The sequence below is a fragment of the Orycteropus afer genome, unplaced genomic scaffold, assembly GCF_000298275.1.
Source record: "Orycteropus afer afer isolate SDZICR_OR568_19922 unplaced genomic scaffold, OryAfe1.0 scaffold00844, whole genome shotgun sequence".
Taxonomy (NCBI): Eukaryota; Metazoa; Chordata; class Mammalia; order Tubulidentata; family Orycteropodidae; genus Orycteropus; species Orycteropus afer.
The window spans coordinates 670,957-691,798 of record NW_006922431.1 but is presented as its reverse complement, the minus strand read 5'-3'; the positions used below and the strand labels follow the sequence as shown (position 1 = coordinate 691,798).

At 38.0% G+C, this 20,842-nt stretch overlaps 1 protein-coding gene across 1 annotated transcript; it reads left to right on the top strand.

Moving 5' to 3' along the window:
- Positions 1-2,609: 2,609 nt before the first annotated feature.
- On the top strand, positions 2,610-3,720 carry LOC103212081 (olfactory receptor 4S2-like). The gene is given in 2 exon segments (XM_007958079.2): positions 2,610-2,732; positions 2,734-3,720. Coding segments are annotated over 2 exon segments (1,110 nt in total).
- Positions 3,721-20,842: the final 17,122 nt, after the last annotated feature.

Sequence of the window (20,842 nt, the reverse complement as noted above, 5' to 3'; positions counted from 1 at the left end):
GACTGCTAACCAGAAGGCTGGCGGTTCAAACCCACCAGCCACTCCTCGGAAGGAAGGTTGGGCAATCCTACTTCCGTAGTGATACTGCCTCGGAAACCCAAGGAGGGGTCGCTATGAGTCAGGGCTGACTCGACGGCACATAACAACAACAACAACAATGCTTAATATACATCTCATAACCTCTGACCATATCTCATAATTCTTAAAATTAGTAAGAAAAGAGACTTAGGGAAAAATTATCCACTCATTACCTGAATCCAGAAGACACAGTTAAGTATGCTCTTTATCAAACAGGAGTCATTAATAAGTTATAATTTTATTAAAGCATGCTGTGTGAGATATAGTAACATTGACAGGGACTCTGTTGGTAGATTTAAGTTCTTACTTTGGTTTGACATTTTTTGCTCCTATTGATTCTTTGTTCTTATATGCATCCTGAACTTTCTTTTTTCCTGTTAAAGAAAAAGCATTAGTAATTTATTCCAAACTTTCTTTATTTTAATTGAAAATGATTACCTGAAATGCTATTTGCTACTATTCTAAGATAAGGCATGAAAAGAGCTCATAAATTAGAAATATGTTGTGTTCAAAAAATAAATTTTTAACAGTGTTGCTTAAAACTCAGAACATATTTTCCTTTGGAAACAATGCCATTAGTGGTGATTATATTTCACAAATGAAGCAGCAGTCTGGGCAAATCTGCTGCAAAAGACCTCTTTAAAAGTGTTGAAGAGCAAAGATGTCTCTTGAAGACGAAGGTGTGCCTAACCCAAGCCATAGTATTTTCAGTAGTCTCATATGCGTGTCAAAGCTGGACATGGATAAGGAAGACTGAAGAAGAGATGATGCTTTTGAGTTGTGGTGTTGCTGAAGAATACTGAAAGTGCCATGGACTGTCAGAAGAATGAACAAGTCTGTCCTGGAAGAAGTGCAGCCGGAATACTCCTTGGAAGTGAGAATGGTCAGACTTCATCTGACCTACTTTGGTCATGTTGTCAGAAGGGACCATTGCCTGGAGAAGGAGATCATGCTTGGTAAAATGGAAGGTCAGCAAAGGAGAGGAAGGCCCTCAAGGAGATGGACTGACCCAATGGCTGCAAGGATGGGGTCAGTTATAGTGAGGCTGGTGAGGCTGGTGAGGCTGGTGCAGGAGGGGCAGTGACTGGTTCTGTTGTACACAGAGTTGCTGTGAGTCCGAGCCAACCCAACGATGCTTAACAACAACAATATGCTCACAAACATCCTGTGAAAGCTAAAATAGCTCAAATTACCAACAAAACTAAACTAAACTCACTGCCAACGAGTCGGTTCTGATTCACAGTGACCCTCATTGGGTTTCCAAGGCAGGAAATCTTTACAGAGGCAGACTGCCTCATCTTTCCTCCATGGAGTGGCTGGTGGATTCTCACCACTGACCTTTTGGATAGTATTCAAATGCCTTAACCACTACACCACTAGAGCTCCCTTTAAATTACTAATAGTAAATTACTAATTAAGTACTAATAGCACTTAATTTACTTTTAACTATTTATAGCATTATTTTTATGGAAAAATTTGATTCCTGATTTTTACCTAGGGTTAGGACAAAGAGTTATCTGAATGTTTCAAGGCAAATAAATTGGGCATAATGAAGAGGGGTAAAATATTTGGAAATATTATTTTGTATATTTCATTCAATCTTATTGTTCTGTGAGAGTTGTTATGAGTTGGGGGCTGACTCAAAAGCAGCTTACAACAACAGCAACCACAATATATTATCCTTGATAAAGTTTTAATGTTTTCAAATCTTCAGAGCAGTGTAGGAAAAGACCCTTCTCTGTATAGGTTGATCACTCCTCCTATTTTCTTTACTGGTAAGCAAAGTGGAATTTCCATATTAAGATCAGGGCTTGGAACTCAACCTCCCTTCAATGTTGGTTGATAAACGTAGAACATTATAAAGCGGAGGCCACTGTATAAATTCGGTCATTAAGCATGACTTTATTTATTGATTGATAGATAGGATTCCTTTTAACCTTGAAATGTGTTGTAACTTTGTGTCTAATTTAGAAATAGAAAACTGAGCCTTCTTTACTTGATTAAGGGGAACCTAGGAGTTCTGGTAGCGTAGTGCCTAAGGCACTTGACTGCTAACCAGAAGGCTGGTGGTTCAAACCCACCAGCCACTCCTCAGAAGGAAGGTTTGGCAATCTACTTCTGTAGTGATACTGCCTCGGAAACCCAAGGAGGGGTCGCTATGAGTCGGGTCCGACTTGACAGCACGTCAAGTCTTCTAAAGTTGGTAAGTATATATTATATTAAAATGCTTCAGTAGAAATTTTAGATATTAGATCTCAGACTCTTGCTTTTATCTTCAATCTTAAACATTAATTTATCCATTTAAAATTATTTAAGTTTTTGCTTCAAAGAGAATTTCTATCAGGGAGATGGAGAGGGAGAGGGATATGATTAGGGAAAAACATTAAATCCAGTAGAAAGAAACTCAGACTAAATACAGACTATATATATATATTGGGGTGAAGGGACTGTAGGGCTAAGTGAAACAGAAAAGCAAATGTGAGTCAAGAATGTGATAAGAAAATTAATAATCAGAAAAATACCCAATATCTATGCTCAAGAAATACAAAGACTTTCCTCTAATACATTTAGCATCATTTAAAGATTTTTATTATAAGATTGTTCCTGTTAAACTTTACCATGCTTACAGTGGTTTAAATATGTTTATTTATTTATTTATTTCCAGAGAACCAGAGCCATTCCACCAGCCCTGCCTGGATTCCAATGGAAGTAGTTAACAATGTCACTGAGTTTATATTCCTGGGACTGTCCCAAGATCCTAGAATGCAGCTCATGTTCTTTGCCCTGTTTCTTGTCTTCTACATAGTGATTATGGTGGGAAATCTGCTCATCTTGCTTACTGTCTTCTCCGACCCCCGGCTCCACACACCAATGTATTTCTTCCTTAGTAACCTGTCCTTTGTGGACATTGCCTACTCCTCAGCCACAGCACCCAAGATGATTGCAGACTTCATCTCTGAGAAAAAGACGATTTCCTACTGGGGCTGTGTAACACAGATGTTCACCTTCCACTTCTTTGGTTGTGCTGAGATTTTTGTTTTGACTGTCATGGCTTTTGACCGTTATGCCGCCATCTGCCACCCACTCCGTTATACTACCATCATGAGTGCCAATGTATGTTCTGTGCTGGCATCACTGTCCTGGTTGGGGGCTTTGGGGCATTCCTTTGTTCAGACCGTCCTGACCTTTCAGCTGCCCTTCTGCAATGCCCAAATCATTGACCACTACTTTTGTGATGTCCACCCAGTCTTAAAACTTGCCTGTGCAGATACAAGCCTGGTAAACATGTTGGTGATTGCCAACAGTGGTCTCATCTCCCTGGGATGTTTCCTCATTCTTTTGGCCTCTTACACAGTCATTTTATTCAGTCTTCGGAAGCGGTCCGCAGAGAGCCGGCGCAAGGCTCTCTCTACCTGCGGATCTCATCTGACTGTAGTGATTTTCTTCTTTGTCCCTTGTATTTTTATTTATCTCCGTCCATCTACTACCTTCCCATTGGATAAGGCTGTGTCTGTGTTCTATACTACCATCACCCCCATGCTAAACCCACTCATCTATACTCTGAGAAATGAGGACGTAAAGAATGCCATGAAGAGGCTATGGAGTCGTAAGATCTCCTTAAAGGAAAAACAGAAAGGCTAGTTTACCAGAATTGTGAATTCATAGAATTAACTAATACCTCCAAAGATCCTCATAGATTAAAATGTTGGAATAGTCCCTAAAACTCATTGAAAATGAAATAAATTTATACCATTTCATTTCTTTGACTGTAGGTATGGTAGTTATGTTTGTGTGTCAACTTGTCTGGGCCTGGTTGAGTGGCTAGGCAGTTGGTGGTAGTTATTCCCCATGATGAGATTGGCAATCAATTCCATGGTTGGATCTACCACAAGCAGCTGAGTAGCTGCCTTTGGGAATGTGGTCTGCTTCTTGTATATAAGGAGAAGCCTTGGGAATGGTCTCTAACCTATGGCACGCTTGGACCCTGCATGCCTGCATGTAGCCGTTTGGTTGCTCAGCAGCCTGCTATGCTCTGCCGACCTCGTGACCTATAATGGACTTAAGTTAATGGCCTGCCATGTGGTTGGGTAACATCGGGACTGTGCTCTTTTTACTTGTCAACCTTGGGGCTTCTCAGCCTCAGCAACCAGCAGCTGTCTGAGTGAAGAAATGCCTCTAGCTCCAGTGGGCCAGGAGCAGGAGGCAGAGCTGGACCCTAAGGTTGAGAGGCTTTCACCAGCCCCTAGAGCTTGGCCTTTTGAACTTGGACTTAAAGCCTCCCAATTGTAAGAATAAACTCCTGTTTGTTAAGGTCATCCCATTTGTGGTATATTTCTTGTCAGAGTGGCACTGGATAACCAGAACAGTAGGTGAGCTCCTTTTTTTATTTTTGGCTGCATCAAAGGTGCTGTGATGGTGTAGTGGTTAAAGCATTTGACTGCTAATCAAAAGATCAGTGGTTTGAACCCACCAGTGGCTCTGTGGAAGAATGATGAGGCCATCTGGTCCTGTAAAGATTTCCAGCCTTGGAAACCAGTGGGGGTTGCTATGAGTCAGAATCAACTCAATAGCAGTGAATGTGGTTTTGGTATTTTGGAGTCCTAGTGCTTAAGGCATTTGACTGCTAACCAGAAGTCTGGTGGTTCAAGCCCACGAGCCACTCCTCAGAAGGAGGGTTGGGCAATCTACTTCCATAGTGACCACCTCAGAAACCCAAGGAAGGGTCGCTATGAGTCTAAATCAACTCTATGGCAGTGAGTTTGGTTGTTCTGGTTATCAGGGCTGTAAATTTAAACCTTTCCATAGTGACATGAGTTACCCTGTCATTACTTGTAGAAGGGAAAGAGTAAACACTGCTACTCAGTATCTCATTTAGCTGCTTTAGATTCCTTCTGTTCAAATCAAATTCTCTTATGTTACAATTCAATAGTTTTGAATGAGGTTAGATCAGAGGAATCAGATCTTTTCTCCTAGAAAAAAAAGTCTAACTTGCTAGAGACTTCAATCTTGTCCCTTCTGTCCTCTTTCCTTCCTTTGTTCCCTCTTTGCATCCCTGACTCTCATTCTTCCACTTACTCACTGCTTCCATCTATCATCCCTTCATCCTTTTCTTCTCTCATTTTTTTCTAGTTATTTCCCACAAATGTTGACATAGCCTTGTAGGAGAATAGATTCATCAAGCAGATAATTATTATACAAAGTAATAAATGCAGATATAGAAATGTATACTACATACAGTGAAGGGGATTAGTATAAACTGACAGTAGATGGTTTCTGTATATGAAAACAAAAGGACAGTTAACATATTTTGGTGAGGAGAATTTTTTTAAAAACCCTTCTTGGAAAATTTGAATACTTTGTGACCCCAGTTTTATCATACTAGTTCTACTGAAACTAGTCTTAGTTTTTATTTTTATAATACATAATTAATTGATGCAACTGAAATGAATTTATATCTGAACTGTTGAACTAAATTAAGGAGATGTATTTCTATTATAAAATTTTAGTTAAACAACTGTTTACAATTTTTGAAAAAGGGACAAAATGGAATGAGCACATTTCTTCTTGTGATCTTCTTAGTAGAGATAGAGAATAGGTGGTTATTTGAAACACTTCACAGAAGATGTATTTATCTTTTTTACTTAGATCTTGATTTATGACTCACCTCTTTCAAGAAGTCTTTCCTGATTATTTTCATCCAACGTTTTCTCTATATGCCTTAAGTACTCCTGTATACACTTAATGAAACAGTATCAGAAGTGTATTTTTTAAAATGCATTTTATCTCATTTCTGCAGCTTATCAAGACTATAAATAACATGTCTTCTTTTCTACTCTGAAATGGCACAGAACTAGCTATTCAGTAGGTACTTGTAACAAAGTCTTCTGGTTATTATCTCAATATCTACCATTCATTTTATCATTAGTAACAGAGACCTGACAATATTTATGGTGACTCAGGAGCTCTGGTAGCATAGTGCCTAAGGCCCTTGGCTGTTAACCAGAAGACTGGCAGTTCAAACCCACCAGTCACTCCTCTGAAGGAAGGCTGGACAATCTACTTCTGTAGTGATGTTGTTGTTGTTGTTATTTGCCCTCGAGTTGGCCCTGACTCATAGCGACCCCTCCTTGGGTTTCCGAGGCAGTATCACTATGGAAGTAGGATTGCCCAACCTTCCTTCCAAGGAGTGGCTGGTGGGTTTGAACCGCCAGCCTTCTGGTTGGCAGTCAAGTGCCTTAGGCACTATGCTACCAGAGAGCCCATCTGTAGTGATACTGCCTCAGAAACGCAAGGAGGGGTCACTATTAGTTGGGGTTGACTCAATGGCACATAACAACAACAACAACAACAGCTAAAATATTGCATCTATCAGTCTCTCCTTTTCAGTTCAGAGTGGACAATGTGATGTTAACAGGAGCTGAAGAGTGAGAGTTTAAAAATTTTAAAAATGTTTTCTCTACACTTCAGCCCTTCTATACATGATCATCGCTAAAATTTTGTTGCATTTTATTATAACTATTTTTCCTTTGTAAAAAGATAATTCTATCTGTTTTATAACTTTATTTTTTAAATAAACAATAAAGTACTTAAATTATAGTTATAATCATAGGCTACATTAATTTTTCTTTTTTCCTATTAAGATATAAACAAAAATAACAACTAGTAGTAACAATTAACAAAGGAAAAAAAGTTTTGACTCACAAGAAAAAAGAAAATAGGATAGAGGTTAGGAACAGACAAGAGATCTCAATAAATGTCTCAAAGATAGAAAACAAAGGAGTGGTAATTGGGCTGGGAGAGTTGAGCAGGCTAACTCTGAATCACCACAGGTTCATCTTCCAGAATCCCTGAGATGTTTGGGATTCCAGGATGTAGGTAAAGGGGATGGTGAGGTCTAATACTGACACAGAGAGATTGAAAGAAAGAAATGTCTCCCTTTCTCTCTCTCCACACCTCACTCCCATATGCTCACAGGGGCATGTACCTCCCAAACAGCATATCAGTATCTTCTCTTAAGAAGCTAAATGATATTAGAGAAAAGCCTTTCACATTCTGCTTTTGGAGATCACTAATGAAATGGCTGCCATCCCACTGGAAACCTAAACTGAAGCAATGTATGAGAGTTCCAATTTCTCTATAACCTCACCAACAAGCATTATTTTTAACTTTTCTGATAATAGCCATTTTTGGTGGTTATGAGGGGTGGTAGAAGATGTAAAAGGGGGAGGTATTTCTTTACTGGTATTGAGTTTCTATTAAGGATGACGGAAAAATTTGGAAACAGATAATAGTAATGGTTACACAACATGCAGAAAGTACTTAATGTCACAGAATTGTGTGTGTAAAAATGGTTAAAATGGAAAATGTTTTGTTATGTTTATATTTCTTCAAAATAAAAGAATTTTAAGAGTGTCATGGAAACAAACTCAATGCACTTCAGGAGGAAAAGCAGAAAGTTTTATGAGGAATACACAGATAGTTTGAACTGAGCAACACAATAGTGAAAGTACAATGTGCTCTGATGTGTTAGATTCAGAGGACAGTTTAAATATGAAATATCAGGAGCTAACAGGTAACTTTCTGATTGGCAAGGCTCTGTGCAATCAATCATGTGGTTATCATGAAATTCCAGAAGGTCTGGTTGAAAGAGCACAAACATTTCAAAATAACTTGTTTTTCTAATTTGTAGGTATCTTGGGACTGGCAAGGATAAGCATTTTATAAAATAAGTTTTGCAGGGATTCTGGCATAAGCAATCTTTCCTAGAACTGGTTTTACAAAAAAAAGTGTGGGCAGAGAGTTTCCCAGAGTAGCACAATTGCCATTCCTTACCCTTACTCTTAGGAGCTCTGGTAGCATAGTGCCTAGGGCACCTGACTGCTAACCAGAAGGCTGGTGGTTCAAGCCTTGGAAGGAAGTTTGAGCAATCCTACTTCTGTAGTGATACTGCCTCGGAAACCCAAGGAGGGGTCACTATGAGTTGGGGCCAACTTGATGGCACATAAAAACAACAACAACAACAACAACCCCTACTCTTATTTGATAAAGGCAGTTAAAGTTTTTTTTTTTTTTTTTTTTTAAAGTCCAGCTGCAGGTAAGAAGTATAAGTAAGGTTAAAGGGCAAATGGAGTCTAAAGTAAAATGTAATCTAGTTTGGACCTGGGTCAGCATGTTTAGTTTTACCAAATGCCTCAGGTTTTGAAGTTTGCGTACACATTTCTGACTTTTGATCAAGCCACTGCTAGAGGGTGCTGACACATAGGACTAACTTTTCTTCAACAAGGAATTTAGTTATATATTCTGGAGTTTTATGTTATCAATCAAGTGATTGATAAATCTCTTTACTTTCACCTTGCTATGTTATTAGGCCTCAACTTCATGGTAAGCTGGCTATAATTAGGCTGAATGTTATTAGGTGAGCTGACTATTACCAGTATTGCAAAAAAACCACATTAGAGGAACAGTTTTGTTTTCTAAAGACCAATTCAGCATGTGAGATCAGTCTCCTCTGATAATTTGACTCCTTTAAAGTATGTAATCCTTTGTAGTAGAGTTCTAAAATTAGCAGTGGGCACAAGGCTGTAAACTGATAAAGATAACACTAATAATGTTGTTGTTATATACTAGTAGGTCTGGATTTTCATGCATAGACTTAAGGGAATGGTGGTAAATCCAAATCAGTTAAGTTACCAGTAGTAGCTACCAACTGAGCTAGTCTAACAAATGCATTTTTTCTTCCAAATATCAGAGAAGATTAGTGTAAGTAGGAAGAGAGAACTTAAGGAGAGTTTAATAATGAAGGCAAACTATCCAGAAGAAATGTAATAAAGGAAATAGCATAAAAACAACAGCTACAACAAAATAAATTCCTTTAGTAACCTACACGGGGGAATAACGTTTTACAGTGAGAGAAGTCCACAGTACCAAGTGCAGCTAGTAATATAAGAATAGCTACAATTATGAAGAAAAGTTATTGTGAAGAATTGGATTTCAGGACACTTAATTGTGCTCATGAGGAACCTGTACATAGGCCAAGAGGTAGTTTTTCCAAAAGAACAAGGGAATATTGCATGGCTTAAAATCAGAAATAGTTTGCATCAGGGTTGTATCCGTTCACCATACTTATTCAACCTGTATGCTAAGAAAATGATCTGAGAAGCTGGACTGTATGAAGAGCATCAGGATTGAAGGAAGACTCATTAATAACCAGTGATATTTAGATTACACAACTTTGCTTGCTGAGAGCAAAGAGGATTTGAAGGACTTATTGATGAAGATCAAAGACTCCAGACTTCAGTATGGATTACACTTCAACATAAAGAAAACAAAAATCTTCACAATTGCACCAATAAGCAACATTATGATAAATGGAGAAAAGATTGATGTTATGGATTTCATTTTACTGGAATCCACAATTGATATCTGTGGAAACAGCACTCAGGGAATTAAATGACATACTACATTGGGCTTTAGAAAAAGACCTCCTTAAAGTGTTAAAAAGCAAAGATGTCACTATGAAGATTAATGTGCTCCTGACCCAAACCATGGTATTTTCTATCACTTCATATGCACACAAAGGGTGGACAATGAATAATTAAGACTGAAGAATTATGTGTTTGAATTATGGTGTTGGCAAGGGATATTAAATATACCATGGACTGCCAGAAGAATGAACAAATCTGTCTTGGAAGAAGTATAGCCAGAATACTTCTTAGAAGTGAATACGGCAAGACTTCATCTCATGTACTTTGGACATGTCATCAGGAGAGACCAGTCTGTGATGCCATGTTTGGTAAAGTAGAGTGTCAGCGAAAAAGAGCAAGACTCTCAATGAGATGCATTGACACAGAGGCTATAACAGTGGGGCCAAACATAGCAATGATTGTAGTGATAATGCAAGACCAGGCTGTGTTCAATGTATTGTACATAGGATTGCTGTGTGTTGAAATTGACTAACAACAACAATTATGAAATAAAATCCAAAAATTACAGCAGGTGGCATTAAGATCTTGTTCTGTGATCATGGGATCAGTTGTCTACCTCAGAGGTCATCTGTTTCTGGCCACTTGGGCTTTTCAGAGTAATCTTCAGATTTCCAGAGGGGTGCCAAATCCACAAAGGAATTCTTACTTCAGTTTTTTTTTTTTTTTTAACTTTTTATTGTGATTTGGGTGCAGTTTTACAGAGCAGATTTATTTTACACTCACCAGTTCAAATATATTTTGTTTTGTGATACTGATTATATCCCCATAATTTAGCAGCTCTCCTCCCACCTACTCCCCGTGGTTGCCCCTTCCCTGTGTCCTTCTTACCTATGCATTCCTGCATGTCTAGCTTTTCCCTGTGCAAATGCTGCCATTCTGATCATCCATGGTTGACTGTTCTAAGGAGTGCCTCTCCCTGGTGTAGTGGTTCAGCTTGTAGTCCTATTGCTCTCTTGAGTTGAGCCATGGGAGTGAGTCCAATTCCAGGCCTGAAGAGTGACTCAGGCTATAATCTTGGGGGTTTCAACAATCTCTATCTGATCAGTAATCCTGGTCTTTTTAAAGTTTTAAAATTTTGTGCCACATTTTTTCTCCCATTCTATCTACTATCTCCAATTTTGATTCCTTTATGAGTGGCTGGTATTGGTAGCTTGGCACCATCTTGTTTTTCTCATCTCAGGGGTGTGTAGGCTGAGCTTTCTGTAGTCTCTTAGTCCCCTGGGCAAATTGTTTCCATATGTGTTTGGTTTTCTTCACTCTTTCTTGCTCTGGACGAGGAGAGACAAACAATTGCACTTTAGACGATCACACGTGAACTTTTAAGACTCCAGACACTGCTCACCAAGGTAGGATGCAGAACGTTTTTGTGTAGTATGTTGTGCCAATTGAAACTGATGTCCCCCTTGACCATGGTCCTGAGGCTGTAGGTCCACTGACTCATTCTCTCAAGGTACTTGGTTGTGACTAAGAAGTTATCTTAACTTCATTCACTTTTAGTTTTATAATGTATAAAAAAAGAGTCAAACCAAACCCACTGCCATCAAGTCGATTCTGACTCATAGTGACCCCCATTTCCAAGCAGTAAATCTTTTTGGAAGTATATTGCTCCATCTTCCTTCTGTGGAGCTGCTGGTGGGTTTGAACTGCCAACCTTCTGGTTAGCAGTCAAAGCCTCTCTTATAATGTATATGGACATTTTTATAGGACATACAAACACATATGTAGGAATATTGTCTGCCAAACCTACATATGGTCATGGATATGTTCCCTTTCACCTACCCATACCTGATCTTCTTGCTTGTCTACCTATGTATCCACTTGTAGATTAGTGTATGTTATTACTGATAATGCAGTGTTGTGTATGTAACAGTGTTCGCCTTTGTTGTCTGTACCTCTTGTGCACCTCTCTATATCTTCCTTTTTCCTTAGTGATATTGTGCTGGTCACACACTTTTGCTGTATTGCTTTTTCCTTCACCAAAATCAACACCTGTCTCTTAACTAGCCAGCAATTTTCCCTCTTATCCCTGGTAACCAACAAAGAAAATTTCTTTCCAGTGGAAATCTTTCCTTGACTTTTTATAATAACAGACTCATACAATATTTGTTCTTCTGTGATTGACTTATTTCACTCAACATAGTGTCCTCCAAGTTCATCCATGTTATGAGGTGTTTGATGGATTCTTCATTATTCTTTATTGTTGCATAATATTCCATAGTGTGTATGTACCATAGTTTGATTATCATTCATCCTTTGATTTCCATCTCTTTGCTGTTAGGAATAGCACAGTGATGAATATGGGTGTGCATATATCTATTGGTGTCCATGATCTCATGTCTTTAGGATGTATTCCTAGTAGTGGGACTGCTGTATCAAATGGTATTTCCAGTTCCAACGTTTTTAAGGAAGTGCCATACCATTTTCTACAGTGGTTGTACCATTTTACAATTACACCAGCAGTGTTTGAGGATGCCAATCTCTCCATACCCTCATCAACATTTGTTATTTTCTGTCCTTTGAACTTTGGTATTCTTGCTGGGGTAAGATGATTTCTCATTTTTGTTTATGTTTGTATCTCTCTAATAGCTAATGAACATGAACCTTTCTTCATGTGTTTGTTGGATGCCTGAATATCATCTTTGGTGAATTGTCTGTTCATGTCTTCTGCCCATTTTTGAGTTGAATTGCTTGTTTTTTTGATGTTGAGGTGTTGATGCTTCCTATACATTTTAGATATAAGTTCCTTGTCAGAAATGTCACTGTCAAATGTTTTTTTCCCAGTCTGTATTTTCTCTGTTTACTCTTCTTGGAGAAGTCTTTTGATGTGCATAAGAATTCAATTTTTAGAAGATCTTGGCCATCTAGTTTATCTTCTGCTGTTTGTGCATTTTTACTTATGTTTGGTAGCCTATTTATGTCATAAATTAGGGACACTAAGTTTGCCCCTAGGGACTATGGTTGTGTTATGGCTAACACATTTGGCTGCTAACCAGAATGTCAGCTATTCCAACCCACCCGCTGCTCCATAGGAGAAAGATGAGGCAGTCTGCTTCCTTAAAGATTTACAGCCTTGGATACCCTATGAGGTCACTATTAGTCAGATTTGACTCAATGGCAGTGGGTTTGAGTTGTTTTTCAAGTTTGCTCTTATTTTATCTTTGATGGATTTTATAGTTTTAAGTTTTACATTTAGGTCTTCAATGCATCTCGAGCTTGTTTTAGTGTATGGCATGAGGTATGGATTTTTGCTTCATTTTTCTGTAACTAACTATCCAGTTTTGCCAGCACCATTTGCTATAGAGACTATCTATCCCCCATTTAATGTGTTTCAGCCCTTTGTCAAACATCAGCTGTCCATAGATAGATGTATCTATTTCTGGATTCTCAATTCTGCCACTGATCTGTGTATAAATCTTGTACAAATAACAGGCTGTCTAGTAGGTTTTGAGATCGGAGAGTGTGAGATCTCCTACTTTGTTCTTCTTTTTTCAGTAGTGTTTTGTTTATCTGATCTCTTTCTTTTCTATATAAAATTAGTGATTGGTTTTTCTGTGTCCTTAAAGAACATTGATGGAATATGGATCAGTATTGCATTGAATTGGGTAGTATTGACATTTTCATAATATTCAGCCTTCCTATCCATGAGCATGTCATGTTCTTCCAATTATGTGAATCTTTTATAGTTTCTGGTAGTAAGATTTTATAGTTTTCTTCATATAGGTTTTTCATGTCCCTGGTAAGATTTATTCCTAAGTATTTTATCTTTTTGGTACCTATTCTAAACAGTCTTGTTTCCTTATTTAGTTTTCAGAGATCTCTTTGTTGATGTAGAGGAATCTAACTGATTTCTATGTGCTAATTTTGTATTTTGACACTATGCTAAATCTTTCAATTAGTTGCAGTAGTTTTCTTGCTGAATCTCTTGGGTTTTCTGTGATTGGATCATACTTCATCTTTGCTAGTTTGTTGTTATTGTTGTTATGTGCCGTCGAGTCAGCACTGACTCATAGCAACCCCTCCTTGGGTTGCTGAGGCAGTATCACTATGGAAGTAGATTGCCCAACCTTCCTTCCAAGGGGTGGCTGGTGGATTTGAACTGCCAGCCTTCTGGTTAGCAGTCAAGTGCCTTAGGCACTATGTTACCAGAGCTTTCTTGCCTTATTGTCCTGGCTAGGACTTCCAATACATATTGAATAGAAGTGGTGATAGAGAGCATCCTTGTCTGGTTCCATTTGCAATGGAAATCCTTTCAGTTTCTCTCTGTTGATAATAATGTTGGCTGTTAGTTTTGTGCATATGCCCTTAATTATGTTGAAACATTTTCCTTCTATTCCTATTTTGTTGAGAGTTTTTATCAGTAATGGGTGCTGGATTTTATCAAATGAATTTTTTGCATTGATTGATATGATCATGTGGTTCTTTTCCTTTGTTTTATTTATTTGATGGATTACATTGATTGTTTTTCTGATGTTGAACCATCTTTGCATAACTGGTATGAATTCCAGTTGGACATGGTATATTGTTTATTGATATAATATTGCATTCTATTGGCTAGGGTTTTGTTGAAGATTTTTGCATCTATATTCATGAGAGTTATTTACTTGTGTTTTGTTGACTATACTAAAACATTTGATTGTGTAGATCATAACAAGTTATTGATAACATTGGAAGAATGGGAATTCCAGAACACTTACTTGTGCTCATGAGGAACCTGTACATAGACCAGGAGGCTGTTGTTCAAACAAGGGGATACTACATAGTATAAAATCAGGAAGGGGGTGTGTCTGGGTTGTATCCTTTCACCATATTTATTCAGTCTGTATGCTGAGCAAATAATCCAAGAAGCTGGACTGTATAAAGATGAGCACGGCATCAGGATGAAAGGAAGACTTATTAACGACCTGTGAAATGCAGATGACACAACTTTGCTTGCTGAAAGTGAGGATGACTTGAAGCATTTACTAGTGAAGATTAAAGACTACAGTTTGCAGTATGGATTACTTCTCAACATAAAGAAAATGAAAATCCTTACAAGTGGACTAATAAGCAGCATCACAATAAATGGAGAAAGGACTGAAGTCAAAGATTTCATATTACTTGGTTCCACAATCAACCCCTACAGAAGCAGCAGTCAAGACATCAGATGACATATTGCACTGGGCAAATCTGCTGCACAAGACCTCTTTCAACTGCTGAAGAGCAAAGATGTCTCTTTGAAGACAAAGGTACACCTACCCCAAGTCATGGTATTTTCAATAGCCTCACTTGCATGTGAGAACTGGACAATGAATAAGGAAGACTGAAGAAGAATTGATGCTTTTGAGTTGTGGTGTTGGTGAGGAATGGTGAAACTACCATTGACTGCCCAAAGAACTAACAAATTTGTCCAGGAAGAAGTACAGCTGGAATGTAATGCTCCTTGGAAGGGAGAATGGCCAGACTTCATCTCTCTTACTTTGGTCCTGTTGTCAGAAGGGACCATTCCCTGGAGAAGGATATCATACTTGGTAAAGTGGAGTGTCAATGAAAAAGGGGAAGGCCCTCTATGACAAGGATTGACACAGTGCCTGTAACGATGGGCTCAGGTATAGCAAGGATTGTGAGACTGGCACAGGATCAGGCAGTTTCATTCTGTTGTACATAGAGTTGCTATGAATTGGAGCCAACCCGATGCCACCTAACAACAATAACAACAATTCATGAGGGATATTGGCCTGTAGTTTTCCTTTTAAGTGATGTCTTTACCTGGTTCAGTTCAAACTCATCAGCTACTCCACGGCAGAAAGATGGGAAAATCTACTTCTGTAAAGATTTACCACCTCAGAAACCCAGTGGGGATCACTGTGAGTTGGATCTACTAGATGGCAGTGAATTTTTTTTTTTTTTAAGTTTTACCTGAGTTTGGTACCAAGGTTATGCTTGCTTCATGGAATGAATTTAGGGGTATTCCACCCTTTTCTATGTTCTGGAATATTTTGACTAGGATAGGTGTCAACTCTTCTCTGAACTTTTGATAGAATTCTCCAGTGAAATCATCTGGGGCATGCCTTATTATTGTGGAGAGTTTGTTTTTAATGATCTGCTCAATTTCTTCTTTTGTTATGGGTCTGTTCAAGTTTTGTACCTCAGTCTGTGTTAGTTTAGTTCTTGTATTTCCTGAAATTTTTCCATTTCTTCTAGATTTTTTAATTTGTTGGAGCACAATGTTTCATAGTATTGTTATCTTTTATTTTTTCTTTCAGTTGGTTCTGTTGTGACTCATTTCATTTATTATTCATTTTATTTGTATTTTATATTTCTTTTCTTCAGTTAAATTTGGCAATGGTTTGTTGACTTTGTTAATCTTTTCAAAGAACCAGCTTCTAAGTCTTGATTTTTTCTTTTCTTTTTGTTTTCTGTTTCATTTATTTTTGCTCTGATCTTTATTTCCTTTCTTCTGGAGTTTGTAGGCTTCTTTTGTTGCTCTCTTTGTGGTTATTGGAGTTTTTGGTTTAAAGTGTTTATTTATTTATTCTTTTCTGATGTGTGCATTTATTTCTGTAAATTGGCCTATGGGTACTGCTTTCTCTGTGTACCAAAGGTTTCAGTATGTTGTGTTTTTATCGTAATTTCTTTTTAGGATTTTTTTTTTTTTTTTAATTTCATACTTTATTTCTTCTGTTACCCAGTAGTTCCTTAGTATCATTTTATTCAGTTTCTGTGTATATGCATTTTTCCTAGTTTTCCTATTATTGATTTCTATTCTATAGCATTGTGATCAGAGACGATGCTTCATAGTATTTTGATGTTCTTAAATTTATTGAGGGTTGTTTCGTGGTCTAAGATAAGGGTTATCCTGGAGAATGATCCACATTCTCAGGAAAAGAATGTGCATTGTATTGGGTCAAGTGTTCTGTATATGTCAATGAGGTTGATTTGGTTGATTGCATTTTGAGAGCTTCTGTATCTTTGTTGTACTTTTTTTTTAGTTGATATGTCCTTCATTGAAACTGATGTGTTAAAGTCTCTTTCTGCTATTGTAGAATTGTCTACTTCTCCTTTTAATTCAGTTAATGTTTCCTTTGTGTATTTTAGAACTCTATCATGGGGAACATAGATATTTATTATTTGTATGATATTGTATATCCTCTTGGTCAAGTGACCCTTTTTTTTATCATGTAATCCAGTTTCTGTAGATAGAGCAAAGCAGCAGCCAGGGATCCAGGTAAGGGGAGGGACAAAGGCCCTACCCTCACCAGCCAGGAAAGTGGTGGAAAGAGAAGCCAGGGGAATGACAGAGGAGAGCATCAGTCAGGGATTCAGGTAAAGGGAAGAACTCAGGCCTCACCTCCAACAGGCAGGAAAGCAGGGGAAAAGTGAAGCCACAAGGGATGACAGAGCAGAACAGCAGCCAGGGACCCATATAAGGGGACAGACCCAGGGCCCTCCCTCACCAGACAGGAAAATGGGGGAAAGTGAAACCAGGGGGACAACAGAGCAGAACAATGCCAGGGATCCAGGTAAGGGGAGGGCAGAGAGTTTTTGAACAGCTAATTGAGACAAACTTGTCTGTCATTTTGTCGTACTATTGTGGCTTAAGTGTTGCTGTGAGGCATGAGACTGTGCCACTGGTGTTTCAAGTGCTGGCAGGGATGCACATGCTGCACAGGTTTCAGTGAAGCTTACAGACTGAGACAGACTAGGAAGAAGGAAGAGGCCATGCATTTCTCAAAGAAATGACCAGGGAAAACCTTATGAATAGCAGAGAAACACTGTCTGATACATTACTTCACAACTTTATGAATAGCCTGGAAATGTTATCTGATGCAGTGCTGGAGGATGAGTCCATTAGGTCAGAAGGCTTTCAAAATATGACTAGGAAAGAGCTCCATCATCAGATTAGGACCAACTTGATTGATATGGATAAAGTAAAACTTTTGAGACCTCCATTTGCTGACATGGCATGACTCAAATTGAGGAGAAAGAGCTGCAAACATCCATTAATAACTGGAACATGGAATGTATGAAGTATGAATCTAGGAAAATTTGAAGTTGTCAAAAATGAAATGGAATGCATAAAGATTGATAGCTTAGGCATTAGTGGGCTGAAATGGACCAGTTTTGGCCATTTTGAATAAGACAACCATATGATTTACTATGCCAGGAATGACAATTTGAAGAGGAATGGCATGACATTCATCATCACAGAGGATGTTTCAAGATCTGTCCTGAAGTACAGTGCTGTCAGTGATAGGATAATATCCATATGCCTACAAGGAAGACCAGTTAATATGACAATTATTCAAATTTATGCATCAACCACCAAAGCCAAAGATGAAGAAATTGAAGATTTTTGTCAACTTCTGCAGTCTGAAATTGACCAAACATACAACCAAGATATGTTAATTATCATTGTTGACTGGAATGCAAAAGTTGGAAACAAAGAAGAATCATCAGTAGTTGGAAAATTTGGCCTTGGTGACAGAAATAATGCTGGAAATCGCATGATAGAAATTTGCAAGACCAACAACTTATTCATTGTAAATCCCTTTTCTCAACAATACAAACAGTGACTATACACATGGACTATGACAGATGGAATACACAGGAATCAGACTGACTACATCTGTGGCAAGAGGCAATGGAAAACTCAATGTCTTCAGCCAAAACATGGCCAGGAGCTGATTGTGGAACAGACCATCAATTGCTCATATGCAAGTTCAACTTGAAGTTGAAGACAATTAAAACAAGTCCACGAGAGCCAAAATATGATCTTGAATATATCCCTCCTGAATTTAAAGAACATCTGAAGAATAGATTTGATGCATTGAACACCAATGACCAAAAACCAGAAGAACCGTGAGATGACATCAAGAACATCATCCATGAAGAAAGCAAGAGGTCATTAAAAATATGAGAAAGAAAGAAAAGCGCAGAATGGATGCCAGAAGAGACTCTGAAACTTGCCCTTGAGTGAAGAGTAGCTATAGCAAATGGAAGAAATGACAAGATAAAAGAGCTGAACAGAAGATTTCAAAGAGCAGCTCAAGCAGACAAAGGCAATTACTATAATGAAAAGTGCAAAGACCTGGAGTTAGAAAACCAAAAGGGAAGAACATGCTCAGAATTTCTCAAGCTGAAAGAACTGAGGAAAAAATTCAAGCCTCGAGTTATAATATTGAAAAGATTCTATGGGAAAAATACTGAATGATACAGGAAGCATCAAAAGAAGATGGAAGGAATACAGAATCACTGTAACAAAAAGAACTGGTGGATGTTAATTCATTTCAGGTGGTGGCATATGATTAAGAACCAATGGTACTGAAGAAAGAAGTCAAACCTGCACTAAACTGTTTTGGAAGAGTATAGCCAGAATGCACCTTAAAAGCTAGAATGGCCAAACTTTGTCTCTTGCATGTTGGTCATGTTGTCAGAAGGGACCAGCCTCTGGAGAAGGATATCATGCTTGGTAAAGTAGAGGGTCAGAGACAAAGAGGAAGACCTTCAACAAGGTAGGTTGACACAGTGGCTGCAACAGTCAGCTCAAGCATAGCAAGGATTGTGAGGATGGCAGAAGACCAGGCAGTATTTGGTTCTATTGTACATAGTTAGGGTTGCTAAGAGTCGAAACTGACTCAACAGCACCCAATAATACTAATAAAGATATAAAATAAGAATCTAAATTTTCTTTAATAAACTGGTTAGTAAGTTGTTCCAAAACAATATATTGAATGATTTATCATCCCTGCATAATATGAGAGGCTAAATATCTATAAGCCGTTTATTAAATTTTATTATGTCTCAAATGTGTTGCTGTATTTGTTCCTTTGTTAGACTTTTGTATTTTGGTGACAGTACCACATGATACTGTCTAGTACTGTAAAAATCTAGATTTCTCAAACACAAGCAAAAACATGGGTATATAGTTTCATGTTTGTAAATCAAACTTTGCATATATGTAAATTTATACCACATATTTTTGCTTTACAAAATATTCTGCATTTTCCTAGTGTATTTTATTCTTTAGGCAGAAAATCAGAAACATTTTTGTGAAGATCACCAAAATCCACGTTTGTAAATCAAATTTTGTATAAATATTTATACACAGTAATAAGAATAAAGATACTGAATTTTGTAAAAGTAGAAGTTAAGTTACTATTATTTGTATATGATATGATCCTAAAACTTTCTTCATTTTTTTATTGTTTTTTTTAATATGGAACATTTACTTCATATTTTCTTAGTAATCAGTGTCTATATTCTCCAGAATTCATAATACATTATATATTGGTATTGACATTTTGATTATTTCTATACATTCATGTGTCCTTAATAAGAATTTGGAAGAAGCTGAATTGGTTTTCAACCATTTATAACTGAACATGAACTCAAAATTTTTGAAGATGTTTGTGTTTACCCAAACTCTCTAGAAACAAAACATTTATTCTGATATTTCCTCTTTAGCCAATCAGAAGTTGCATCTTAAGCTCTCTCTCTGAGTCTTTTCATCCCCAAGTTAAACACAAATCTTCAGGAGTTTATGGAGGAATGCCTCATAGACATCATGGATCACTGAGATGACAGATTTATTATTATTATTAAAAAATAATTCTGTTGTCTTCAGTTTACAAAATTCAAGTATTGTGCACAGTATAATCTGCAGGTAATCTTAAAAAAAAAAAAAAAACAAACCCAAAACTCATGGCCATTGAGTCAGATCTGACTCATAGTGACCCCCCTATGGTTTTCCAAGGTGGTATCACTATGGATAGGTGGCTCAATCTTCCTCTCTAGGAGTGGCTAGTGGGTTTGAACCATCAGCCTTCTGGTTAGCAGTTAAATCTGTTTTCATCAGTTTACAAAATTCAAGTATTATGTAGAGTATAACTAGCAGGGAAATCAGGTGTGCCGAAAGCAACAGGGCAGGAGAGTGGGAGAAAGGGGATAAAAAAGCCAGGAACTCGGACAGAGGAGCAGTCAGCAGCAGGGATCCAAGTGGGGAGAGGAACTCAGGCACACCCAAAGCAGCAGTGCGGGAGAGCAGAAAAAAGGGATTAAAAGCTAGAAACTCAGACAGAGGAGCAGTCAGTTGCAGGGATCCAGGTGAAGAGAGGAACTCAGGCACGCCCAAAGCAGCAGGGCAGGAGAGTGGGAGAAAGGAGATTAAAAGGCCTAGAAATCTGGACAGAGGAGGAGTCAGCCGCAGGGACCCAGGTAAGGGTAGTACGAGAGGTTTCCAACAGGGAGGCAAACTTGTCTGTCGGTTTGTCCTACCGTGGTGACGTGTTGATGTGAGTTTT